General features: G+C 43.3%; 1 protein-coding gene across 2 annotated transcripts in view; it reads left to right on the top strand.

Annotated features, from left to right (window-relative positions):
* The window catches only part of FLI1 (Fli-1 proto-oncogene, ETS transcription factor), a 121,404-nt gene that overhangs the window by 84,190 nt on the left and 10,585 nt on the right, over nucleotides 1-26,629 (top strand). For both annotated transcript variants that reach the window (XM_008074219.2, XM_008074220.2), the window contains one exon: nucleotides 7,204-7,269. In XM_008074219.2, the coding sequence (XP_008072410.1) occupies nucleotides 7,204-7,269 (66 nt within the window). The remainder of the gene's footprint in view (nucleotides 1-7,203; nucleotides 7,270-26,629) is intronic.

A 26,629-nucleotide genomic window follows, 5' to 3' on the forward strand; every position in this document is an offset into this window, starting at 1 on the left:
GCTCCGGTGATCCTTCCACCTCAGCCTTCCAAGTAGCTGGAACTACAGGCGCGAGCTACCGCCCCCAGCTAATTTTTTAATTTATTGTAGAGATGAGGTCTCGCCAAGTTGCCCAGGTGGGTCTCGAACCCACGGGCTCAGGCAATCCACTCACCTCAGCCTCCCAAAGCGTGGGATTACAGGCTGAGCCACCGAGCCCAGCTGGATTGCTTTTTTTCTAAGAATATTTACAGTTGGAAGATGGCTCCCAAAGCAATAGAAATATGCAGTTTCCAGAAAGGGGCTTATTAGTGGGACATATTTCCAGAGTTGAAAAGATGTGGACTCAAGCACGATAAGAGATGACACCAGGCCTCTGAAAATGCTGGATAGTTTCCCAAATCAGGAGGGTGCGTGGATAACAGTAGCACCTTCACAAGATAAACAGTTGGTCTGTCATTAAAATGATTATTGGGAAGCAACATGAGACGTGCTTATAATGCACTGTTGAGTGAAAACAGCTCGCTATAAAGTGGTCTGTGCATCAATAGAAAAACCATGTCTGCCTGCAAAAGCAAAAATTAAAATCATTGTATTAAATTGAAAACAAAAAATTGGTCCCTACATAGTATTGTAGTATCCTTTTAAGAAACCTAGACTTAAAGTGATCCACCGTCAGGCAAAATGCTTTAAGAGTCATGCTTCTTTTTAATTGGTGTCTGCTATGGGCACCAGCCTCAGGGACCCTCCGCTGTTGGTTGGTGGCTGACTACTATGTTGGAGCGCCGGCAGGAAGCCATGTGACAGTGACTGTCTCTGCTCTCCGAATTGCTGGGAACTCTCTAGTGCAGATCAGCACTTTAAATGCTTTTGAAGCCTTCAAACAATTTATTGTTTTTCCAGACTGACTTCCAGTGAATGTTTTGTGCTTAGGAGGGAGGCCAGGACTTGGGGAAAGAACTTGAGGCGGCTGAGTCCAGGCAAGAGGAAGAGGTGCTAATTCCTTATACTTGGTCATCTCGTCCTTTTGTTGGAGAGGGTGGGGCTCAAACATTTCCACTTTGGTGAGAGGCAGATGGCAGATAGCTGAGCTCCTCAACACGGATGGAGGAAGTATTGTAGGGTGAAGGAAAGTCAGTAGAGGAGAATGGGGACCTGCACCTGTGGGTGGCTATAAGTCAGAAGAGTCCAAATTGGTGGCATTTATCCAATCTAATCTTTCTGGACTTCAGAGAAAATCTAGAAAAAGGCAAACCGTGTAGGATAAGAAGCTCTGGTATCGAATTTACACTTTCCCAAAAGGAGCTTAGCTATTTATTCCGAGAGAGGAGTTATCCTTTGCTAAATTTAAAATTTTTAAGAAAATGTATTTTCCTCGGTAGAGAGGGGATTGCAATGTCCCAAGTCCCTATATGCCTTGTCTGGTGGCCTGGTATGCTGGGACTTATCCCGCTTGCCTGGACATGTTTGTTCTTACTACCTGGGCATTCTGGCTGTGCCAGACAGAGCGACTGTGTAACATAACCCACACTTGAAATGCAAGGTGGACTGTGTGGTCAGGGTCTGGCTAGGGTGCCCACAGTCCTTGAGGTCATTCTGAAGTCTCCTGGGGAACACCAGAGCTTGGGCCAGCATCTGCCCAGGTGTCCATGTTACATAAATGCCAGCAAAACAAAAGGCCAGACTTCCCTGGCCTCAGGAGTCAGCTAACCTTGTTGTTTGAAGAGCCCACATTAAAAGAACGCCCCCTTGTGGACAACCATTTATAACCCCCATCTTAAAGCCAAAACAACTGAGACCAGGAAGGCTTCAAAAATTGACTCAAATAAAAAAATTAGCTAGGCATGGTGGTGTGCGCCTGTAGTCCCAGCTACTCAGGATGCTGAGGCGGAAGGATCACCTGAGCCCAGGAGACTAAGGTTGCAGTGAGCCCAACACACAAAAAGCAAACACAAAACAAGAAATCGGTTCAGAGGTGTCCAGTCAGTGGACAGCACCCGGTATCTAAGACTCAGGCCTCTTAAGTCCAAGCCTGCAGACTGGCCCCAGCCTCATGCTTCCCTGGTCCTGGATACCTGAATCCAGAGACAGCAGCAAGCAACACTCATCTCCCCTCTCGACGGAGTTTGCCTCACGCCCCTAGGCTTCCATGTGGAGGACCAGGCCACTTCCCTCACAGCATTTTCTGTTTTTATTTGTACCAAGAGATAAATGCTTTCCGAAAATTCTCCTGCGGCCTCCTGGAATGAGGCCGATTAAGCCAAACCTATCACCACACTAACCCTGTCCTACTCTGGGCCTGACTGGTGGCCCCATCAGTATCTCTGCCAGACACACCCTGCTCGGCAGAAGCAGTATTTACAGACTGTCAGCTGCGGGAAACAAGATGGGGCCCACAAGCCAAGACTGGGACAGACCTCAAAGGAAATGAGGGTTGCCTGTCCCCGATGGGCAGTTCAGGCTCAGGGTCACTGGGGGGAGTTTGGGGATCTCAGGGAGCCCAGAAGACCCTGGATGGGGGTTGCCAGGGGTAGGAGGGAAGTCTTTTTGCATTTTACAAACGAGAGTTGGGTTTATATGTTTCTGAGTCTGACCTGGGGAAAAAAACTAAGAAACTGCATTTCCAAACAGTGGTTGCTTAAGAGAAGGAAATACATTGTGTGACAGGGTGACCACAGAAAAGGCTCTATCTTGATTCCCATTTTTAATGTAAACTTAATGGAAAACACGTTTGGGGTTTTTGTGGTCCTTCCACCTGCAACCTCAGATGGTCGGGCAAAGGTGATGGGGTTGGGCAATTAAGTTGGAGAAGCATTATCCCTTCCAGGCTGGGGTTTGACCAGTAAAGGAGAACAAGATGCCAGCGAAACAAAAGGCCAAACTTCCCTGGCCTCAGGAGTCAGCCAGCCTTGTTGTTTAGAGAGTCCACAGCCTTATTCGCCCTCCCACATAAACACACTCAGCCAGAGCTATTGATGGCAGCTCAGCAGAGAAAAGGGAGACCCGGATTCAAAAGGCAGGCTGTGAGGGGGCACTGGTGAATTCTATGGTCACAGCGTGGCAAAGACAAAGACTTTGGCGCTGGGACCCTTGGCTCCCCTGCTCCAGGTGTCCAGATGAAAAGCAGGTTAAGCTGAGGGAATGTGGAACCGGAGAAAGCCCAATTGTTGGGGCTTCAGCCCACACCTGCAAAGCCTCACACTGCTCATTCCCATCTCCTTTCAGATCCCAGACACCGTCTCCAGCGACAGATGGACTCTGGAAAATTAGTTTTTCCTTCTGCTTTCACTTTGGGAAGGCCATTCCATTCTCAGCAGCAGCCACTTCATGCTTTTTGGAGCAAAAAGTGCCCCCAATACATAGATTTGCACATATGCATATGCATATACACACACATATCTACATAAACAGGTCAACAGCCAAGTAAACAATGGTTTTAATGGAAGCATAACATACAGAGAAATGCAAACACCCTAAGAGCACAACCCAAGGAGTTATCATAAAGTGAACTCACTCATTCATATGAGTACCCCCCAGGTCAAGGGGTAGAATAGAAGTCACCGTGCCCTCTCTCCATACCACCACTCCTTCTTCCCCAAAGCTAACCAATCCCGCCTTCCAGTCCCATGGGTCAGTTTTGTTTGATTTAGTCAGAAGCCTGCAGGGTTTGCTGGACTAAGGACAGGTTTTGTGGATAGACCAGGATGAGGACCCTGCCTCCTGTACTCTGGCTCTGTGAACGTGAACAAATGACATGACTTCACTGAATCGTCTCATCTGTAGAAGTGGAATAACATGTGAGTGACCTTGCATAGCTGCTGCAAAGACTAAGAGAGAGAATAGATAGAAAGTATCTGGCACACTGTGCATCTTCCAAGTGTGTTGGCTTCCCTCCTTCCCATCGTAGCTTCTACACTGTGATGAACTGGTGTCAGGAAAGACAGGAGCCCAGTGGCACATTAGACCCACACAGGATCTGCCCAGAAAGAGCATCAAGGCAGGAGAAAGCTAACCACAGAGCAAGAGGCCAAGCTCCAAGGAGGCTCTTCCTGCCTCAGAACAGGTTAAGACAAGACTGTGCTATGCTGCTCTCTAGAGCCTGAGAAACGGGTTAAATAATAATCAGAGAAGAGAAGGGAATATGGGCCCCTTGAGATAGACAGAGGCCAGATGCCCTGAGCCAGCCCCTATTCCTCTCCTTCTAGGAGTGAAACTCGAACCAAGAACAGTCTTCAGGGCAAAATCCTTTTCCTAGGTTGCCATAAAATATGCTTTTCATGCAAGTTTTGGAGAGGTCAAATGACCCTTTCTCTTGGCTTTCTGGGAGTTTCCTGTGAAATTCACATGTGTCCAAAGACGAACTTTCACCAGGGGGGAAATTTAATAAATGTGGTTTATCTAAGCTTCGTGCTCTGGGCTAAATCTGCACTAATGACTCAGGCAGTTTGCTCCTCTGAGACCATCATTTTTCTTGATTTGCTCCAGCAGCAAGGTTTTGCCTGAGGGAGAGAATGTCAGGGACAGAGAGGCAAACATTCTTGGTATTACTTCTGGGATTTTTTGGTATTCCCTTGGTACGTTTGGTTCCATTTCTTTACTTCCCTCCAGTCACACAGGATTATTTCTTATTGCAGCAGAACCCATTCATAACTTTAATTCCAGAGGACAGAACAAATGCTCAGCAAACTCCTTTATAAAGAGGTTTTTTTGTGTGAAATTGTAGTATCTATGGAAAAATGGATATAAAAATAGTAATGATAATAGCTAGCATTTATTGGCCACTTATTATGAGGCAGGGTCTGTTTTGAGCACTTTACATGCATTATTTCATTTAATCCTCACAACAGCCATATTAGTTAGGTATTATTATTATTAGCCCATTTTACAAATGAGGAACCTGTGTCTCAGAGATGAGGTAAGTTGATGGAGGCCACAAAGCTAGCCAGTAATAAGAGGCAGGCTTAATTTTAAACTCTCATTTGCATGATAACATACAGTTATGCAATGCTTAACACAGGGGATAGTTCCTCTTTGTGAGAACATCATAGAATGCACTTAAGCAAACACAGATGGCATAACCTACTACACACCTAGGCGATATGGTACAGCCTGTTGTTCCTAGGACACAAACCTATACCGCATGTCACTGTATTGAATACTGTAGGCAATTGTAACACAATGGAAAGTACTTTTGTCTCTAAACATAAAAAGGTACAGTAAAAATACAGTATTATAATCTTGCGGGACCGATGTCATATACTTGGCCTGAAACATCATTATTCCATGCACGGACATTAAAATGAACTTGTCCCACCCTCACTTTGGCATTAATATTTTTGAAAATGGATAACCAGATATAATTGATTCTTGGATATTACACTCATGTGACCATCTCATTTCTAAAATGGCATCCACCTAGCCACATTTCAGCATATAGAAGTCTCAAGTTGCCCCGACCCTGTCCTTGTTTCATTTGGAACTGCTTCAGAGCTACAAGTAAAGTCATGCTCTGGGCAGTTAGAGGAGTCTTATAAATGTGACTCTTCGTCGTCTGGCCTGGTTGCACACACACACACACACACACACACATTTTCTCTGAGGCATATAACCAAACACCCACAGCTGGATGAGGCAGCTACTTCACTCTTGCATCCCTTCCATGACTGGAGATTAAAAATAGGAGTGCCTGACAGCCCATCCCCAGTCCTGGCACCCAAGTCAGTGTGGTTGGCCTTAGGGAGCAGGAAAAAAAGTTGTTTAGAAAAATGTTCTCAGCTTCAAACACATGTGTCAAACTTAGGGTGTCTTTTGTAAAAGCAGATCCTAGTTTTGATGGCTCTTTAAAATTTCCCCAGGAGACTATCACAGAGAATCATAAAAGTGCCTAAATCTTATAAGATAGAACTCTTGAGTTCACTTTAAACAAAGGAGCAAAGCTACTTTTAGGAAGGAAAGAAAAATGTATTTTATACACATCAATAACAAAATTATCATCCCTTCAAAATGCCTAGACTAGCGCCCAGCACAGAAAGTTACACAATGAAGTTTCATTATAAAAGACTGTGTATCAGGCTGGGTGCCTGAATTCTCAGCACATTGGCAGGACAAGGCGGGCAAATTGCTTGAATCCAGAAGTTCAAGACCAGCCTGGGCAGCATAGCAAAACCTCGTCAGAAAAAAAAAATCAGAAAAATTAGCCAGGTGTGGTGGCACACACCTACAGTTCCAGCTACTAGAGATGCTGAGGTGGAAGAATCACCTGAACCCAGAAGCTCAAGGCTGCCAAGAGCCATGATTGTTGTGATCATGCCACTGCACTCCAGCTTGGGCAACACAGTAAGTTCTCAACTCAAAAAAGTATAATAATAATAGATCATATATCAGTACTCAGGGATGACAGAAAATTCAATGGATGATTCCCAGTGTTTAGTGTGTTCTCTTAGACAGGCAAAAGGAAGCAAAATCTCCCATTGGAGTACCACCACCGCCCCTCCTTCCCAACTCCAGTACTCCTCGCAACAATAACAAGTACCTTACACCTCATCCCTACCCGTAAAAGGACTCGAATGTACATAATCTTGCAGGATATCATAGCAGGAAGAAATGGTATGTTGGGTTCTCCCGCAGTGCACAGCAGACTACAGGCGGCAGGCCAAATCTTGGCCAGAACCGGCCCATTGACAAAACAAAAAACAAAAAAGAACGTGTGACCAAGACTGTAGTTAGCTTATAAAGCCTAAAATATTTACGATCTGGTCTTGATAGAAGTTTGCCAACCTCTGTTCCAGTTCAAGAAAAAAATCATTATCTAGATACATCAAGTCACTCACCCACAGTCACACAGTGAGTTTGTAACAGAACTAGAACAGATGTCGGTTGACTGATTCTCTGTGCTGTGTTCCTACCTCGACAGAGTGCAGATCCAGGCACTTCAGAATGATAAAAATGGCTGCTGGGGCTGTGGAGGGTGGGGGCGTGGCCTTTGTTTCCCCAAGGCACATTCTGTTCCAACTTGCTCTGTCTCTAACTCCATGGGGCAGTGCTATATGATTGTCTCCAAGCAAATGAATTATATTAGCTCGCCCTTTCCCTCCAGGAGTTCTCAGTTCCTCTTCCCCTCTCCCCATGTCTTCCCCTCCGCTGCTACCCACTTCTCATGCCATCTCCTATGCTTAATCTGAGAAGAATGTTTTGGCTATAACTTGTTTTTGCTTTGCCTTTCAGGTTCACTGCTGGCCTATAATACAACCTCCCACACAGACCAATCCTCACGACTGAGTGTCAAAGAAGGTAAGTCTGTTCTCCTGTGCACTTAAAATTGTCTTCAATACCAGACATAGCACAGTCCCATGCTGTTAAGATTGGTGCAGAAAATGCCAGATCTGTTGCCAGCTTTCATGTTCCACTCAGCTTTTTCTACAAGACAAGACGTCAAAGCTTTTTTCTACTTGTTCTACTAGTTGCAAAATGACAATAAACACGATTTTAAAGCATCTTGTAATAACATCATAAAGGTATAGCTTGAAGTTGTTATTCCATGAAAGAAAATGTGTTGCTTTTAGAATGAAACGGATGCCACTTCCTTTCAAAGCTTCTTAGAAGGGGGTTTTCTCTGCTGAAGATAATGAAATGAAGATTTCAAAAATTCTAGCATGTCCCTCTTTTAAGGTTTTTTTCTAACAAATTTTAGCAATGTCAATTTGCTTTTCAAATGGTTTGAGGATTTGGGCTGGTTTGGTTTGGTTCAAAATCCTAATGGAGTGTGGGGTTTGGTCGAGAGAAAGAAAAGCTTCTCAGCAAATGATTTTTACCAATGAGGATTTTAGCAAACATCACAATCGCATTTCTCAGCACCTTTACTCATGAAAGATCACCTTGAGGATTGGTGCAGATACTGTGTTAGATTTTAGGCATTTAAACAAGTGAATGATTCATGTCCCTGGTTTAAAGGGAAAAAGATGTGAACAAATAATTATTAGGAACCAGCAAAGGAGTGAACAAATCTTCCCACATCAAAAGACAAATTTCATGGAGGAGGGGACTTTTGAGTAGGAACATGAAGAGTGACAGGAGTGTGTCAGGCACTCCCTCCTCCTTGGCTCACTCTACTTCCGCATTTGTTCCTTTCCATAATATAGAATGAAGGCAGAAATTTCCAGTATCAGTTGCATATAATGTTTCAGGGAAATATAAGGCTCTTCAAAGGGAATAGACCATTTGCTTCAAAATCCAAAGAGACATGGAGAAAATAGAGACCCAAAGACATTAACCAGGTCTCTTACCCAAGGTTATACTTTTGATCACCTTGGACTTTGTGTTTCCTGTTAACAAGTTATAATTTGATAATGACCAGATCTTTTCGTGGAAGAATCTGCTTTTAAACCTTTGTTTTTTTCATTGCTTTCTTCTCTCCCACACCACCTGAGCCAGTCCTGTTTCTACTACTGTTTTTCCTTTCCAAATCAGATTTATTGAGTTTTGCGATGAAGTTATATGGATTCATTCTGCAGTCTGAGCCTCATTTTACTTAATGACCTATTATAACATCATGTTGCAAATGTCTACGAGAGAAAATATATTTTAGTGACAAATACATTAGATTGAAGGTCAGGGCATCTTTGGCTTACTTTGGGGAAATCACATCATTTCCTGTCAAATGAAAGGGCTGAACTCAGTGAGAGTCAGGCCCTAACTCTGGAGCTCTTGGCTTCTAGGAGATGAACGGGAGCCATAGCATGAGGGTTCAGCCCTCATCCAGAAGCCACTGTGCTTTGATTTGTTTAGCATGCTGAGTCTTATTTCATTTGCACATAGGGATCCATTTCTTGAAAGGAGGGAAAAGATAAAGAAAAGAAAGGACTGACTGGAGGAAGGAAGGAATGAAGGAAGGGAGGGAGGGACAGGAGGAAATGAGGAAGGAAAGGAGAGAAGAAAGGACGGAAGAAGAGGGGAGGCAGGGGAAGGAAGGGACCCAAGGGAAGGGAAGGACACTAAACCTCCGAACTGCTGGGCTAGATTCCTTTCAAGCTCTTGCAACTCTCCAGCCTGTGGACTACTAACAACATCAGAATTGGCCAATGAGGCTCTGGGACAAAGCCAATGAAAGATTTTATGATATTGAACTTAAAATACAGGTTTTAGTTTAGAAACCAGTTTATCCAAGTTGAAACGTGCTGCTAACCAGCCCCCTCCTCTGAGCAGTGCTCAGCCCTATCCTCTACCTGTGCTTCCTTCCCCGGGCCCTTTGTGCTTGGGGACTGCATATGTAACGCTGCCAGCTTATTCAGGCTTATTGCTGGAGCTGCGCGCTCGTGCAGGGTAGCAACCCCTCTTCTGAAAAGAATTAACTGTAGTATCCAGGCAAACGCACGCCGCAGGATCCTCATTCAGGTGGTGCTGAGCATTTATCTCCCAACATCCGCCCTGGCCTCTAGAGATGATTAAGTCTGCTTTGCAGGTGCATCTTTTGTCCCCAGTAAAACCCTCCACTTGAGCTGTCCTGCTCCCCTGCGCCTCCCCCTACTGAGGTGGTCTGAATCTGTCTGAACCACCCATCAAGCCACAAAACAAAGTACATTAGCAAGACAAAGCTAACTGGGTTCTCCCCCCTCCTCACTTTCCCCCCTCTCCTGCTCACTCTAATAGCTATCTATTAGCTATTAGAAAACATCCTGCAACCTTGGCTCCATCTTCTTTGAATAAGACACACATACAGCCCCAAACAAATCCAGAGTTCATCAAGAGCACCAGAGTGCGCTCTCTCTCTCTCTCTCTCTCTCTCTCTCTCTCTCTCTCTCTCTCTCTCTCTGTGTGTGTGTGTGTGTGTATGTGTGTGTGTGCGCGCACACGCATGCACGTGTGCTCACATACACGCACATGCATTCCCCAAAGGACAGGTGCTGGCATCAAGCACAAAGGAACAAAGTTGAGAAGATGTTGTCTATTAACAGGTCTGCAAGGCACTTATCAAATTAGAATGGTTTTTTGCTTTAAAATGGCATAATCACCCTTCCAGATTGTCTCTAGAAAATGGCTGCAATCTTTAAGGGCTATTTGTGCCCAGGAAATAAGACTAGATTTTAAGAATTAATTTATAACGATCTTTAAGCCCCTTTGAATTCAATATGCTGTGAATGTGAATTGGACCCAGTTAGAGGGCTTGTGCTCTCTCTACCTTTACTTATCAAGGCTAATGCATTTGAAAAAATAAATTAGGACAGAAGCTATTGTAATCCATTTATAATAGCAGCCACAATGGCCATCTATAAAACATTTTTGGAATATATAGACACCTTCACATGCTTTGCTTCTGAGCCTTTCAATGGGTCTTTGAGGCAGATATTATTATTACATTTTGCAGACAAAGAAAGTGAAGTTTGGTAATATTAAGTGACTCACTGACGGGCACACAGCTACTCAATGGCAGAGCAAGGACTCAAACCCAGGTGAGAGGGTTGAACATCACTTGCTTCAGGTGGTCTTCCTGAGTGATACAACTTTGCCCTTCCAGCTGCCTTTTCATAAAAGCAATGCCTAGCCTAAATGTAATGTGGCAGAGATGTTCATTTTTTGCATCATTTCTCTCTGTCCCTGCAGTTTTCCCACTATCAGCTCCATCTCCATCTCTAAACTATGCTCTTTTTTCAAAGATGAACCCATGCACATCCTCTTCTTGGCACCAGCCCCTATTTCCAACTGCACAGATGATCACCTGGAGAACTTTTTAAAATACTGACATCCTAGGATAAATATTATATGGCTCCACTCATATGAGGTAACTAAGTAGATAAATTTATAGAGCCAGGCTGGGCACAGTGGTTCACATCCCAGTATTTTGGGAGGCTGAGGCAGAAGGATTGCCTGAGCCCAGAAGCTCAAGACCAGGCCAGGAAAAATAGCGAGATCTTGTCTTTACAAAAAAAAAAAAAATTGCCAGCCATGGTGGCATGTGCCTATCATTCCAGCTACTTGGGATGCTGAGGCAGAAGAATCACCTGAACCCAGGAAGTTGAGGCTGCGGTGAGCTGTAATTGTGCCGCTGAACTCCAAAAAAAATTTTAACCCCAAATTTATAGAACCAGAAAGTAGAATAGTAGTTACTGGAGTTGGGGGGAGGGGAGGTTGGGAGTGGAAATAAGTACTTATTATTTAATGAGTATAGAATTTCAGTTTGGAGAGATGAAAAATTTCTGGAGGTGGTGGTGATGGCTGCACAGCTATGTAAATGTACTCAATACCACCAAACTCTACACTTAAAATGACTAAAATGGTAAATTTTGTTATATATATTTTATTAAATTTCTTAAATGCAGAAATTAAAATAAAAAAATACTGATGCCCATGCACCAAAAATGATCATTAATTCAGAATCTACAGGGATGACTCCTGGAGATTTTTTTTAAGCCCACCAGCTTACTCATATAAGCCAAGCTGCAGCCAAGCTTGAGAAGCCTTGCTTTATTGTGCAGAAACAAACTAGAGAGAGAGATATGAGACCCAGCTCAGAGTTACTCCAGGTTTCTTTGGAGATTTGTTGGGCAGCTGATCTTGTCTTTGCCTGGCCCCAAATCATCGTAGAAAAGGAAAAGCAGGAGCTAATTGTTTATTCATAAAGGTCTGGGTAAGTGAAGGGACCATCTGATCAGGATTAGTTTTTTCAGCATTGTCATTGATGATTAATTTTATTGAATTATGATATTATTGATTTTTGACAACTTTACATTAGTACGGCACTCTTGCATCTCAGAAATTCTTTTCCTGCATGTCCTCATTTGGTTCTCTAAAAAGTGGATATTGTGTTGGTAACTTGATTTTACAAGCAGGACCTTGGGGTTCTAGAAGTTAAGTGGCCTTTCAAGTATATATGAATCCTGGAGCCAGGGCTACCGACTCCATATCTCTTTCTCCCATCCTCCTGGGCTGCAGATGTGAGTGTGTCCGCCCTGGTCGCAGGTCAGAGCTTCACTTTGTTTTTCTGGGCAAACCCTGCCCTGGGGCCTTCACAGAGCCCTCAGCTAGACCAGCAGCGGCAGGAATCAGGAATCAGCGAATCTCCTCCTCAGAGCTGCTCTGCATGCCTAAGCCCTCATTTCCTTAGTTCCTCATGCCGAATCTGTTTAAATACCTCTGACTCTTCAAAAGACAGAGAATATTGAGTTCCTTGTTTATTAACTCCTGGAACTCATCAGTCCGCCAAGGGCCCGTGGAGCGCTGAGCTTCTAGTCCCTGCCTGGGAGCCTTTCAGGACCTGCTGCTGAATGCGGAAACCGAAAACCACAGCCCCTCTTGCGAGCAGATCGGCTGCGTGCGGAATGGGCGGCTCCGGCAGTTGCCTTGGCTAATGGATAAAAAGTCTGTTTGCCTACACGCTAAGTATGCAAAGAAAAAGAAGCTACCTTTCCCTGTCTTTTAGAATGAAATGCCTGATGAGAGCCCCGCTTCTCTCAAGGAGATCTCAGGGTGGCAGGGGCTGTGCACAACCTTTTTTCCCATCCCGTTATTGTTTGCCAAGCATTTTCACATCCATTTGCCTCCCCCCTCCCAAGTCATCACCATGAGATGACAAGGCTGGCATTATTATTATCCCCCTTCTGAAGAGCATGAAAAGAAGGCACAGAGATATTACAGCATTTATTAGAAGTCACCCGAGGTCTTGGGACAGAGCAGGACTCAAATTTGAGTCATTGAAGTGTTCTTTCCTTTCTCCAGGCTGTTGCTTGCACCATTATCTCAACATCTTGATTCAAGCATCTGACACCTTAAACATTCTTTAACTAATACTCTCATTTACCGAATACAGGCATTGATCTCATATTTCAGCATTACAGTATATTGATTAAGAACTCAGTCTCTGGACTCAGACTGTGACCTGAACAAGGCACTGACATTTTTCTGCTTCATTTTCCTCATATATAAAATGAGGGTGCTTGGAGTGCCCCTTCAGGGAGGATATAATCCTCAAAAATCACCACAATGTCTGGCACATCAATCAGTGCTCAGTAAATGTTATAGCGATAGCAAATTATCATTATAATTTATTATAATTTATCATTTATTATAGTAAAAATTATAATAGTAATTAACATGGTTATTGCAAAATGATTACAATATTTTTGAAGGTTTACCAGATGCGAGCACTGTACCTAGGATTATGAAGGATACGATACCATAAATGAGATAGCCAAGTTCCTTAACTCATTAAAGAGACACATCTATGAAACATTAAGGAATAATATAAAACCGCATGTAATCAAATTCAACAAACAAGAAGTTCTCTGAAGGTAATGAAGAGATGAAAAACCATTAAATGCTAAAGCCGAACATCTACTCTGAGCTCTTTATAGGACAGAAGAGATCCAAGGTCAGAGAAGGTGTGGACCCAGCCAAGGTCACAAAGGAAGTGAGGGCAAATATATACATATATTTATATATTGGCAGTTAGTGTAGATATCCGGTGCCCTAGTTAGGAATAGAATTTCTGTGACTCATGCATGCCCTTCTACACCCTAGTCATTCATTCATTCCTGCATGTATGAAGAACCTTGCTCTATATAGAACATCAGGAAGGACCCTAGAAATAAGTGCACACAGCCTAGCACCTTCCCTCAATATGGCTCTAGTCAAACAGAAAGCTGGGCAGTTAAGGAAGTAATTAATACTGTGCATTGGAGTATGGGTAACCCAAATACATCACATCTTTCCATTCACATCCTCTGTGGGGTGTCCTTTATAATTTAATTGTAGAGGTCATAGTGAGAGATGGAGCCCTGTAGCAATCTGCAGCCTGGTAGAGCTAGAAGTAGATTCTGAACCAAAGGCAAGGAGGGAGACACCAAAGAAGCCAGTGTGTTTGTCAGAGTATATGTGTGGGGACCGTGGTATGGGAACAGCTGTGTGAGCTTTCAGGTTGGGTTTTGGAAAAGGGAACCCAGGTGAGCCCCTGTGGGAATAATCAAGGCCTCAGTGTGTGACATAGATGTAAGGAAGAAAGCCTTGGGCAGGGTTCTCATGGTGGCAACCTCAAAACTGGAAGACCAAGTACAGTTAGATATTTCATTGTGAGATAGGGAGCTCAGCAAAGGAGCCAAGAGCTGGGCATTGGCTTCCAAATCATCAGGGCCAGGGAGGGCAGAGCAGGTGGGAGGAAAGTTGAAGTAAGAGTGACTGTGAGTTCATAATTGCTAAGGCATGGTGATGAGGCCTCTGGGGTTATTTGACTTTTCTCTCTCTCTCTCATTTATATATCTTTGGAATTGTTTATAACTCAAAAGATGCCTCAAGATGTTTTGTTTTGATGAGAAAACATGTACATGAGTACAGAATCTTTGTTCCTTATACCATGCACCATATGGGTCATGTGGCTAGTGGAGGTGATGTGTTTTGGGGTCCAGCACTTTGGAAGGATGGGCATTTGGCAGCAGCCTGTGTGTGCCTGTGTGGGCGGTTGGGTGAGCCTAGTACTCAGTGCGGACATGAGCCATGTGTGTGTCGCCTTGTGGTGCATAGCGTATGGGGGGTTTGGTCTGGAACATGTGTACCCAAAGGAAAAGGCCTGTAATACTGTGAGGTAATCTCCTGTTATTTTTAGGGAGTAAATAACATCTCTATGTAGCAGGTTGTGTGGCTCCACAGGCTCCGTCTGTGTCAACTAACATGCACTTAAAATTGGAGGATATTGAGGCCTCACAAGAGAGCCTGTTAAGAACTTTGTCATTATATGTTTTTCCTTTATGATGAAATACCCCTAATCCATTTTTAGCAAAAGCAGAGGTGATTGCTGGAGATGTATGTGTGAGTGTGTGTACACTGTTTCTGTGGTCCAAAGGCAAGATTTATGATTATAGGATAGACAGTAGCTTGCTTACTCCATTTTATTTTTTAAAATTGTTTTCCTTTGAAATTCCAGAGTTAATGTTCTGTCTGCTTTCTATCTGACCTTTGGAGAGTTGTATGGTTTGGTTTTTTTTTCACCAAAAAAAGATTAAGAAAGAGAGCAAGACACAGAAAAAGAGAGAATGAGAGAGAAAAGGAGAGAGAGAGAGAGAGACTGAGTGCGAGCATGAGCACTGGAAACAAAGAACCGTTGTCTCTAAGCTGTAGCAGGCAGGAAACCCCAATCCTGAGGGAATTTAGCCAGCCAGCCCTGTCCCGGAGTCAGACTCCAGCTCTCTGAATTCAATTTGACAGCTTGTCTGGGACACTTTCTAAGTAACCATTATCCTTCCTTTCTCTGAGTAAAAGAACTGTTATTTCTTTCTGTGGGTGTGCTGTATGCACTGCTATTGCACACGTGTGGGTTACACAGTGACTAGGACACACTTTCTCTAAATTATTGGAAACAGTTAGCCTGTTTCCTAAGACAAGTGTAAATTTGTTCCAGGATAATGAGGCAAAAGACTGCAAGTGTGGGACCACTACATTATTAGAGGCAGGTCTATTCCATCAGAGTAGTAATTTTGTTTGGGTGTTATGTACCTACTTTTTATTTATTTGAAATGTACACAAACAAAAATATCTTCCATTGATCATTCTCTTCAGTTTCTGTGTTGATTGATTATTTTAAAGAGATGCACCACCATACATCCCCCTGTGTAGGGAACTTAGATGTACACATATGTCCACAGAGAGTCACCAGAGGTTGTGCAGGACACAGGCACAACTAGGGCTCCCAGGAGATACTGCCATGCTTGGGGCCAAGCTGGGGTCTCTTTCAATTACTCAAATCCAGTTGACTTTTCCACTATTTCATGAGGGACTGTGAGATGACTGCCTACCCTTCCAGTGTATTTGGGTTTGAAGGCCATCCAGATTCAGCTCTGCAGGGTCACAAGAGGCAAGTTCCAGAACTGTCTGGTGAACCTTGAATCTCAGAAGTGTGACAGCTTTGCCTAGTAATGCAGCATTGGCTGTGAAGTTCTAACCAGAAGATCTGTTTTTCAGATATAAATTGATTCCTGTCTAGTCTGTCTTCAAGCACAATCTGGAATGTCTTCCCATTATTCCTTTACTTGATATACCTTTCCTCCCCTGTCTCAACCCCACCCCACCCAAATCCATATTCTAGGAACCACACTCATTCTTTGCGGTCAGGTCAGATGACATTGTCTCATACAGCCTTGTTCCCTCTTCCCCACAGTGCTTTGCCATACCCACTGTTTTACCAATTTAACCTTCAACAGATGCTAGTACACCCATCTTTTATCTTGCAAGACTTGAAGCATCTTGGAAGTAGGGACCATTGAATGGATGGATGAAAATAATAGGCCAAGTGCCTTCAACTATGCCCCAGGAGTTTAGTGTAAATCTAACCCTTCATGATGTTTCTAACTGCAAGACTGATATTTTGGCTTCGTCCACTGCAGCTGTTGGCATGGTACTGCCTTTTCCCTCCACCTTGCCCTAAATTTCCATTTTGTAGAAACCCAGGGTGATTCTTCTGAAGCTATGGTCAGTTCCACCTGTGAACAAGGAAGAAGGAGCTCGCGAAGAGCAGATTTCCATCACAGGATGATAGCTCCACTTCACCCTCTTGGCCCAACTGTCACAGGCTACTTTTGTCAGCCCAAACTCCCCTTAAAGGCCCTTCAGGCCTGTGCTCAGGCAGAAAGAGGCTGAGCACATAACCAAGCCAAGGAAGGGTGCTATTACAGGGAAAGTATGTCTTCTGCTCATTTCAACTTTCTTTTCCTAACTATTCTTAACAGGCCCCCTATAATAACAGCTAACATTTATTAAGCACCTATTATGTGCTAAGAACTTTCCTATTCACTTCAACTTACCTTTCATAAAACTTTGCTAAATTGGCACAATTGTTAATCCCATTTTACAAATTAGCTACACCTGATGCACAAAGATAGCATGAGGCAAGACAGAAGCTGTTCCTGCAGCCCTGTCCCCAACCAGGCAGTGACAGGGGTTCCAAAATGATCTTTTCCTACACCATCCACCACCCTCATCAAGGCCCATTTCTTCCAGGTAGCTGATGTTGTCTAGTTGTTAAGATGACATGATTAAATCAATTGATTCCCACTAGGGTCCAAAAAACAGGAGCCTGACTTAATGTACTCAGTCATATTTGCATTTCAAGAAGCATATTCATTAAGTGATTTCACAGATTTTTTATCCATTGTTATGCTTTGTAAACATATTCTTTTGTGTTTAATACTGTACTATATTTAAGAGGATAAAGAAAAACATAAGAAGCCGGGTTCGGTGGCTCAGCCTGTAATCCTGCGCCTTTGGGAGGCTGAGGTGAGTAGATTGCCTGAGCCCGCGGGTTCGAGACCCACCTGGGCAGCGAGACCTCATCTCTACAATAAATCAAAAAATTAGCCGGGCATGGTAGCGCGCGCTTGTAGTTCCAGCTACTTGGAAGGCTGAGGCGGAAGGATCACTGGAGCCCAGCAGGTCGTGGCTGTGGTGGCCAGGAGCGGCCACTGCACTCTAGTCTAGGCGACAGAATGAGACTCCAACTCAAAAAAAGAAAAACATAAGCGATCTAGAAAAGGAAATATTATATTGAATAACACTATCAATAAGGATTTTAATAAAGTTCATTTTTAAAATGAAGGCAGAAGATGATTTAAGCTCAATAAATCAAGTCATTAGATTTCCCTGAAATTACAGGAAAGAATTCCTCTGCTCCTGTAAGCTTCATAGACCCATGATTCTCAAGGAGGAGAAAGGATGTCAGATTCACCTGGGAAGCATCTTAGAAACACTTGCCAGGATGCTCAAGTCAACCCACTCCACCACATTCTCCTCTGAGAATTCACCTGTGTTCTTGGGAGGTGAAGGAACAGGCAAGAAGTTTAGAGCTGCACCCTTGTGTTCTTAGAATAAGCTCTTCCCATTACTTCTGAAATGCCTCCCACCCACCCACACCACCCCACCCTTGGGAGCCAGTGCTTTATTCCAATACTTAATGGAAAAGAAATGCATTTCCCTGTTCTGCATTGCCTTCCTTCCTGCCAACTACAGAGCTCACCTCTTCTCATTCCTGCACCATCAGGCACTGGGCCCCTTTTACTGTTCCTGGCTGCTCATAAGATCCCATTTTGGCCTTCCTGTCCTCCTTGAGCTGTCTTTGGTCTTTATGCTAGATGTACTCTAGAGAAATAAAGACCCTGGTAGGCACCCATTTGCTGCGCAACATTAATGATGGTGACAAAGAATGCATGAACCCTACTGTATTTTAATAAAGGAAAATGACTTTAAGTGAATCTCGAATGAGGGATGGGAAAATATGCAAGGCTATGGGAAAGATATTGAGGGCCTCCAGAGCACCCTTCCAATTGGACTCAGCCCAACAACTGCACTCCCTGCACTGCCAGGGAGTGGCCTCCTGACCTTGACAGTGAGTACTCAGAGGGTAGAGCTCCACTGTAGCTTTCAGTCGCAGTTCACATTGAATAAGTGTATTGTGAGGGTTTTGAATTTCTAGTTTATCTCTAGATTCTGGGTAATTATTATTTTAAGCCTGCCATCTCTTCCAAGTTTCACTTTGACTTAGGACATTCATCCCACTCTAGATAACAGAACTACGACTCAAAGTGAAATTGACCTTGGCTGATGGGGCTTCATTGCTATTGCCACGTAGCCTCGGTTTATAATAGAAACTAAAAGTGGCCTGTTGGTTGTTTTGAGGAGTGGAGTCCCAAAAATACTTTGGAAAGAAAAGGGCAGGTTCACAGTGCTCCAGATAACCTTCTGGTGGCCACCTCAACACAGAATATTCCAAATGTATTTGTTCAGCCGAATACACTGATTTAGAAATTATCCTACATGGAGGTTGTTTAGTGGGCAGTGGTAGTTGGTAAATATTTCAAAGAATCTTGTTTAGTCCCATACTCATAAACCAAATTATTTTCCTGTCTGTCATTTTATCTGGAGAGGGAGAGAGAGGGAGAAAGGAAAGCTTCTCCTATGCCAGATGGGGGTCTGTGGATTCTGGACTTCTTCTAGTAAAAAGCCAAGTTATAGGAAGCATCATTTATTACTTTAATATGATATCCTTTCCTAAGCTCTTTTTATAGATGTAGCAAGTTTTGCTCTTCAGAGAAACGCCTACCTAAGATAATACAGATTTTATTTCTCATGACATATCCTTGTAGAAGAAGAGAAAGTCTTTGAGGGGGAAATGCTGAGGCTATAAATGCTAACCAGGACATGAGTGGGCTTTTCTCTCTGATCTCAGGGACCTATAAACCCTCACACATGAGGATCAAGTAGTTCAACATACCTCTTTCATGAAACTCGAATTCTCGTGACTGGCATATTCTAGAGAGAAAAATAATAAAAATCAAGTGGGACAGTTACTTTATCTGTCAAAATCCAACACACTCTTCAAAGTCCTAGTCAAGACTTGCCCTCCTCAAAATATTGTTTTCTGACTCGTAAAGACTACAGTCTCTCCTCTGAACTCCACCACATTCACAAGCTATTTATGGACCTAATTACAGATTACCTTATAGTCTTTAATTGTGAGTTTTGTTCCATCTCCTTTCTTCCAGCCCTGTAAATACCATTAACAGTTGATAGATTCACTGGTGAAGGAAAATCTAGTCATTGTCAGTTTAATTGAATATTTATTCAGTCCTTCTGCTGCACAGAATTAAAAGAAATTCGCTTTGGTTGGCACAAGAAAGATTAACTTCTTATCTCTCATGAGTTAAACTCTGGAAAAAAAATAACAGCTATAATTCTGTAGGACACTTTTGAGTATAGAAAGTGTTTTTACGTGTGCAATCTCATTTATTCTCAAAAGAGCTCCTTGAAGATAAACACATTGTTTGCTTTTCTAACTCTTAAATTTAGTAATAATCATTCCCCACCAAGTATCTACCTTATACAGATAGATTAGCTGAAGTTTAGAGAGGCGAAGTCACTTGCCTAAGTTCACACACCTCATAACTGGCAGAGATGGGAGGCAAACCAAGGAGTTCTAACCCCCAATCCAGAGTTCTTTCTTTTTCAATGAGCCATTTCCATGTTTGAAATGAGAAATTATGAAATCCCTTCCCATGAAGATCTTTAAGAGCCCTTAAGAATACCACAAATAGTCGTATACTTGATAAGGTTTATATACTACCAATCCAAAAAGATGAAAATAGTTATTGGTATAATTTTGAAAAACCTTTGAGTTTAAGAAGTCTTTGGCCTGCCTGCAAAATAATGATCAGTCCTGCCCAATATCCTAAAGGAGTTTAGAGGAAGGCAGTTTTTGTGTATGAGTCATATTTTCAATTTCTATTAAAATTCTTACAGGCCACATATGCTTTCTCTCAGGCTCTGGGCCTTCAGGCCTGTGCTAATTTACATGTCTGGTTTAGATAATGTCTGAGGTCCCTTACAGTCTGAGAAGGAGCCTCTGATTCTATGATACAATAAGTGAGACCACATTCCACTTACCAGGAATTGATGGTTCTTTTTCTCTGAACTACCGTGCTCCATCTGATGTGTGGATGCAGAGGTCAGGGACAGAAACCTTATGTATTCACCTACCAGGCCACAAGGGGTGTCCCTTCAGGATGAACTCACCTGGCCACCTCTCTCATACTGACTCTGGAGACTTGTCTTTCCCTGATGACCACTTCAGACAGAGGTCAAAAGGCAAATCATGGGAGGTGTAGGGATTTTAAGTATCTTGTTTTGAATGGAAATTCTAATTTAGTGTGAGCCTGAGACCATAGGTCTCTCATTAGAATGTGCCTTCATTCTAAATATGCAAAAAGTGGTTGACTCTTTAAAAGACTGGGTTAATCTCACCTTCCACTATCCCTCACCCAAACATTAAAGAGATATGTCAAGTTTTTTAGCTAAATTTTCTATCCTCCAACATAGAGCAACTCTCACTAGATAAAAGGCTAATAAAAAGGAATTGACTTTTCAGAAGAGCTTCAAGATCAATGTAGGGTGATTCAGTCACTTTTCAAAAGAAAATGATGGAACTAAGTAGAGCTCTATTTTCATAATGTTGATAGATCAAGTCTTTGTTCAAATTATATATTTCCAGGGAGGCCCTCCCACCCCAGCCCTGCTTACTCTCCTCCCCTGGTTTTCTGTTCTCCGCAGCATTCATCACCTTCTAATAGTATAGTTGGCTGTTTGTTTTGAATGTAAGCTTCACAGAGGATGAATGTCTGTCAAGCCATCATTGTATTTTCAGCATATAAGAGTGTCTGGAACAATAGCAGACATTCAAAAAAAATCGTTTCAGTAAATAAATGTGTGGTGGGATATAAGGTATCAATTAAATTCAATAAGTTGGTATTGGTGGGGGGCAAGAATGAGTTCTTGAGAGAAGCAGAAGTGATTAAGATACTGTCTCTCTCTTCCAAAAGAAGATCACCTAGCAGAGAAGATAAAAGGGAACCCACAAAAAAACCAGAATCATCTTTTGGAGGGCTGGCCACTTATAATATACTCGGAATTTGTTCTTCTGGATCAAATGGTCAACCAAAGTTTTTATCTGGAAGTTTTGGGAAGGTTGTGTCATGGTTTACGAAGGAAATGTCTCCAGTTGTGGCAAACAGGTGACTGGTTCTCCCACCATGACAAAACACCTGCCCACACCGTGCTGAGTTTTCAGCAATTTTTTTGCCAAAAACAGATGACCCCGTTGCCCCACCCTCCCAGCTCAGATCAGGTCATCAGGATCAAAGATCACCTGATCTCACCCCAAGTGACATTTTTTGTTGTTGTTCCCTGGATGAAAAAAGTCCTCAAAGGGAAATGTTTTGCTGATGTGGAAGAGGTGAAACAAAAAAAATGGCAGAGGCACTAAAAGACATCCAAATTGATGAGTTCAAAACCTGTTTTGAGCAGTAGAAAAAGCATCTCGATAGGTGTATTTCAGCAAATGGAGAGTACTTTGAAGATGACTGAAGCTTAAACATGTAAGAATAAATAATTTTTAAAAATAAATTCCGTGTTTTTTAGGGTCTCTCTTTTTTTTTCTTGAGTTGGAGTCTCACTCTGTTGCCCAGACTGGAGTGCAGTGGCACGCTCCTGGCCACTGCAGCCTAAACCTGCTGGCTCCTGGCGATCCTTCTGCCTCAGCCTTCCAAGTAGCTGGAACTACAGGGGAGCGCTACCACGCCTGGCTAATTTTTTTTTTTAATGAATTGTAGAGATGAGGTCTCGCCAAGTTGCCCAGGTGGGTCTCGAACCCGCGGGCTCAGACGATCCAATCACCTCAGCCTCCCAAAGCACGAGATTACAGGCTGAGCCACCGAGCCTGGCTGGGGTCTCTTCTTGTAAGTGCTTGAAGAACTACGCTAGAAGGCTAAGAAAGACAAGGGCAACAAGCATGAGACAACTCACCAGTGAGCCTTGACCTGTAGAGGATACAAAACCTGCCATGTTAAGTAGACACAGATTGTATTGCCTATGGCCAAGGAGAGGGAGGCCAACCTCACTGTGAACGTTTCAACATTAGAGGGTCAGATCAGGGCTTGGCAGGGCAGAAGGGAGTTGAGCAGAGATTGCCTCTCATTTATCCTCAAGCCTGTTACGTAAGTGAACTGTTATGTTTTCTTTTTCCTACCTGGAATCCTCTTAAACCAGAGGCAGATTTGACCCAAGAAGTATGCAATTTAGTTGCATCTACATGGCCCGATGTGGGGGAGTTTTGGCAAACATCCAATTAATCTAGTCAGTATGAATTGCCTTTCCACATAAGACTGGCCCAAAAATCCCATTTTAAGGTCTTATCAAAATAAATAGGTCATTTAGACATCTGTGTAACTTTGACACAGAGCCTGTGGGAGAAACAAAGTCAAAGAAAGACCCAGGCTCAGCTAGGAGCCTCGTGCGGCTATGGTAAGGTTCTGCCCTGTGTACGTGCCACTTAATATTCCACACTTTTAATAGTTAAAAATCATCCATTTCTTTCAAACATTTTTCTCACAGGTCTTTTTTCCTCCTTTGCACATATAATATCTTAAACAGTGCCTCCATTATACTCCACGCAGCGGGGCCGGTTCTGAGGCTGAGGGGCTGTTTGGATTCCAGGACAAGATCCTTGAGCAAAGGAAATCTGATCCAGGATGTTTTTTTGTTTTCTTTCTTTCTTTTCTTTTCTTTTTCCTGTGAGTTCCAAGTTTAAGCAAATACTTCCCTGGATATTTCCCTCCTGAGGTCTCAGTGGAATCCAAGCTCCTCTGTTCTTTAGGACATAAGATGCCACCAAAGTGAAGGCTGAGTGTCCCCTACAGAATGGATGGAAATGAGGTGAGGACTCAGCCTTGAGATTCAGGGCCCAGGGCTGGGCAGGGACAGTCAGAAGGATGCTGATAATATCCAAGCCTAACAACCCAAAAGGCAGGTGGTCTGTGGCCACCAGCCCTCTCTGTCTTCTGGGGAAGTTTTTCTCAAACCAGTGTCTCTTTTAAAAGAGAGCCATACTTTATTCAAATGTGGGAATCACTGCTCCAGAAGCACAGGAATGGAGCTGCCCTTCCTCCTTTATGACCCTCAGTCTTCCCTTTCATTTAAAAGCCTTCCTTGATGAACTTTTTAACCTCATTTCACCAGGATAAACAAGCAAGAGGTACAAGCAAGATAGAATAGACTTCATGTATATGGTGTGTACTTTAAAATCACCATGTATCAAATGCTTATTTAATCCTCACAGCAACCTTATAAAGCATTTGTTAATAATGCTTTTCAGAGAAGCAGGACCTGGAGTTTAAAAATAACAGAGCATGGCCGGGCTCGGTGGCTCAGCCTGTAATCCCAGCACTTTGGGAGGCCGAGGTGAGTGAATTTCCTAAGCCCGTGAGTTCAAGACTCGCCTGGGCAACTTGATGAGACCTCATCTCTACAATAAATCACACACAAAAAAAAAATTAGCCAGGCGTGGTAGCGTACGCCTGTAGTTCCAGCTACTTGGAAGGTTGAGGCGGAAGGATCGCTGGAGCCCAGTAGGTCGAGGCTACAGTGGCCGGGAGTGGCCACTGCACTCCGGTCTGAGCGACAGAGTGAGACTCCAACTCAAAAAATATATAAATAAATAAATAAATAAATAAATAAAAATAACAGAGCAGTATGACCAAAGTCACTCAGCAAAGTAAATGACAGAGCTGGGGTTTAAACCCAAGGCTGATTCTTCAAACATCATGTCCTTACTACAGAAATATCCCCGAGGCCCACCAGCAAGAAAGGATACCTTCATGATGGTATCCTAGGCCTTGCATAAATTTTAGTTTCTTCAGGGCAAGTTGGCTTTGCACTGTTAGTGAAGTGAGGGAAATCAGGCCAGAAGGTCAGACAAGAGGAAGTCAGTACTGGCGTGGCTACTGTCGGGGCTGATGGCAGGGGCTGTGGCCAACAAGAAACTCGCCCTGAGTTGTTGTGCAGCACAGTGAGCCTTCATAGGTGAGGTACAGCACGAAGAAGAAAGCAGACTTACCAAGTTGGTGGTCAGTGGAGAGTGCTGTTCCTCAAAAACTGGGCCTTTTAGGAGCACAAGACCTCAGGCAGAGAAGGGATTTTAGAAGGTCGCCTAGTCCACCCCTCTCTTGGTATGTGTGGTAACCTGACTGACAGCCCACCTACAAAGACCATTGCTTGCCTATATGGTTCTTCTCTGTCAGAGCTGGGGTGTGTACTTCCTCCTAGTGGGCTTGGCTCTGTCTTGGGAAGTAGAGGACTCTGGGTCTCAGGGCTGCCATTAGTTGAGCATTTCTCCTTTGCATCTTCACTTTTTCAAAAAAGGACGTCTAGATCTGGTACCAGAGGTCCCTACTCTGCTCAGAGCACAAGAAGCTTTGCCCATTCCTCAGCTGAAAGGTCTGCATTCAGAAGCTGGGCTTTCCGAGGAGAGACAGGGTGAAGTACTGCCAGGCTTCTCAGCAGCAACCAAAAATTTGAGGAGAGCTTTCAGGGAAAATTCATCTTTTTCCACCCAGTCATTGAGAGTAAGGTTTTATGTCACAGGGGATGAAGAGAGAGGCTTTTGTGGGCTAGTGTCACTGCATCATTGGCCTCTGGGTGAGGTCATGACAAAGTGGAGCTCTGCATATTGGCTGGGACATTTGGGCCTTCAGACAGCTAACCGTAGGCATCAGGGCAGAAAGAAGTAGATTTTCTAAGACATTTGGCCATATTTCTAGGACCGGTTAAAAGCATCACACAGAAACTGAATTAACACTAGTATGTCTATAAGAGGGTCATGTCCAGAAAAAGCTTTGCAGAAAAAAATCTCCATGCTCATATTTCTCTGCCCAGGAGGTTCTCCTAGAATCTAAGAAACCATTTAGTGTCAAATTCAGCCACACTGAGCATCACATAATGGAGATACTGTTAAGACCATCATATATGGAGCCTGAATGATCCACAATGACTGGCAGTGCCCTGATTCTCCAAATGAAGCTCAGGGCTCTTTGCTTTGGCAAAAGCTGATTTCAGGGCTGCCTGAAACCAGAAATTCCAGGTGAAGCACTTCTGGTGACTCTTCTGAAAGAAATCACGATAAGATCTGCCATCTTGGTGCTTCGTAAAGCCAGGATGTCAGTCAGTGTTCACTAAAGTAAAAAGTGAATTTGTCAGAATCGGGATGTGATTTTCTACTGATAAAGCCTTTTGCTACCATGGAGAGGTTCTGAGACTATCAACTTGTGCGCTGATCCCAACAGTCACATTTTTGAGGCTGCCACCTCAAGTGTGTCATTCCAGAAGTCAGTTCTCAGGAAGCAGACCCCACGCACCACTTTCAGGAGGGCTCAAACTGCCTCTCAGAACAGGCACATCTATCGGAGCACTCCTCCATGAGCGACCAGCAGCCGGGGCTGAGGAGTTCTCACGCAGCCAGGAGTGACCTCCAGGAGAAATGGTTGTTTGTGCAGAAACTAAGCCGCGGGGTCAACTCCCTGGTCCAGCCTTTTCCATTCTGATTATAGACACATTTTGTTTGTGTGTCTAGGGCTAGAGCCGATCGTGCTTAGTTTTCACTTGCATGACTTTTAGTAGGACAAAAAAAAGAACCCGATTCTACAATGATGTTGTCATTATCTTATATATCAAATATATAAAATTAGATCAGGATACTTCACTGAGTATCAACCTGTCCTTGACTTTCTTGTGGAGACATGATTTCAGCCTATGCCTTGTAAATAGGCGGACTGCTGTTCATTATACTCAGAGAGGATTCAGAGAGGTTGATATTCCAGTTCCTCATCACCCCAGACTTAAATCTTCAGCCTGGAGACTTAGTTTAGTGAAGAAAAGTCAGAGTAGGAGCCCTGGGTTCACTTCAGCTTGTGTTATAATGAACAATAACAAGTGTATATATTTAACAAGAAAGAGAAAATATTGATCTGGTTTATTCATTCACTCAACAAATACAGCGAGCTTCCTTACTCTCTGCTGAGCACTGTTGTAGGTACTTAGATATATCAGAGAACTCAACACAGATCCCTATTCTTAAGGACCTGATGTTTGGGTGGAGCATATGGGCAATAAACAATAAATATGAATTAATTATTGATTAAATTGGATGATCAGTGGAAAAATAAGAAGGCGAGCAGAGGAAGGAGGGTCAAGGGGTGGAGAGGAAGAAGTTAGTGTGGATTGTAGGCTGGCCAGCATGTTTCTGGGTGTATGTTACTGAATATGTTTTTTTGAATTTGAACATAGTTCTGAATATTTT

Source organism: Carlito syrichta, unplaced genomic scaffold (assembly GCF_000164805.1).
Source record: "Carlito syrichta isolate Samal-C Ts95f unplaced genomic scaffold, Tarsius_syrichta-2.0.1 Scaffold316376, whole genome shotgun sequence".
Classification (NCBI taxonomy): domain Eukaryota; kingdom Metazoa; phylum Chordata; class Mammalia; order Primates; family Tarsiidae; genus Carlito; species Carlito syrichta.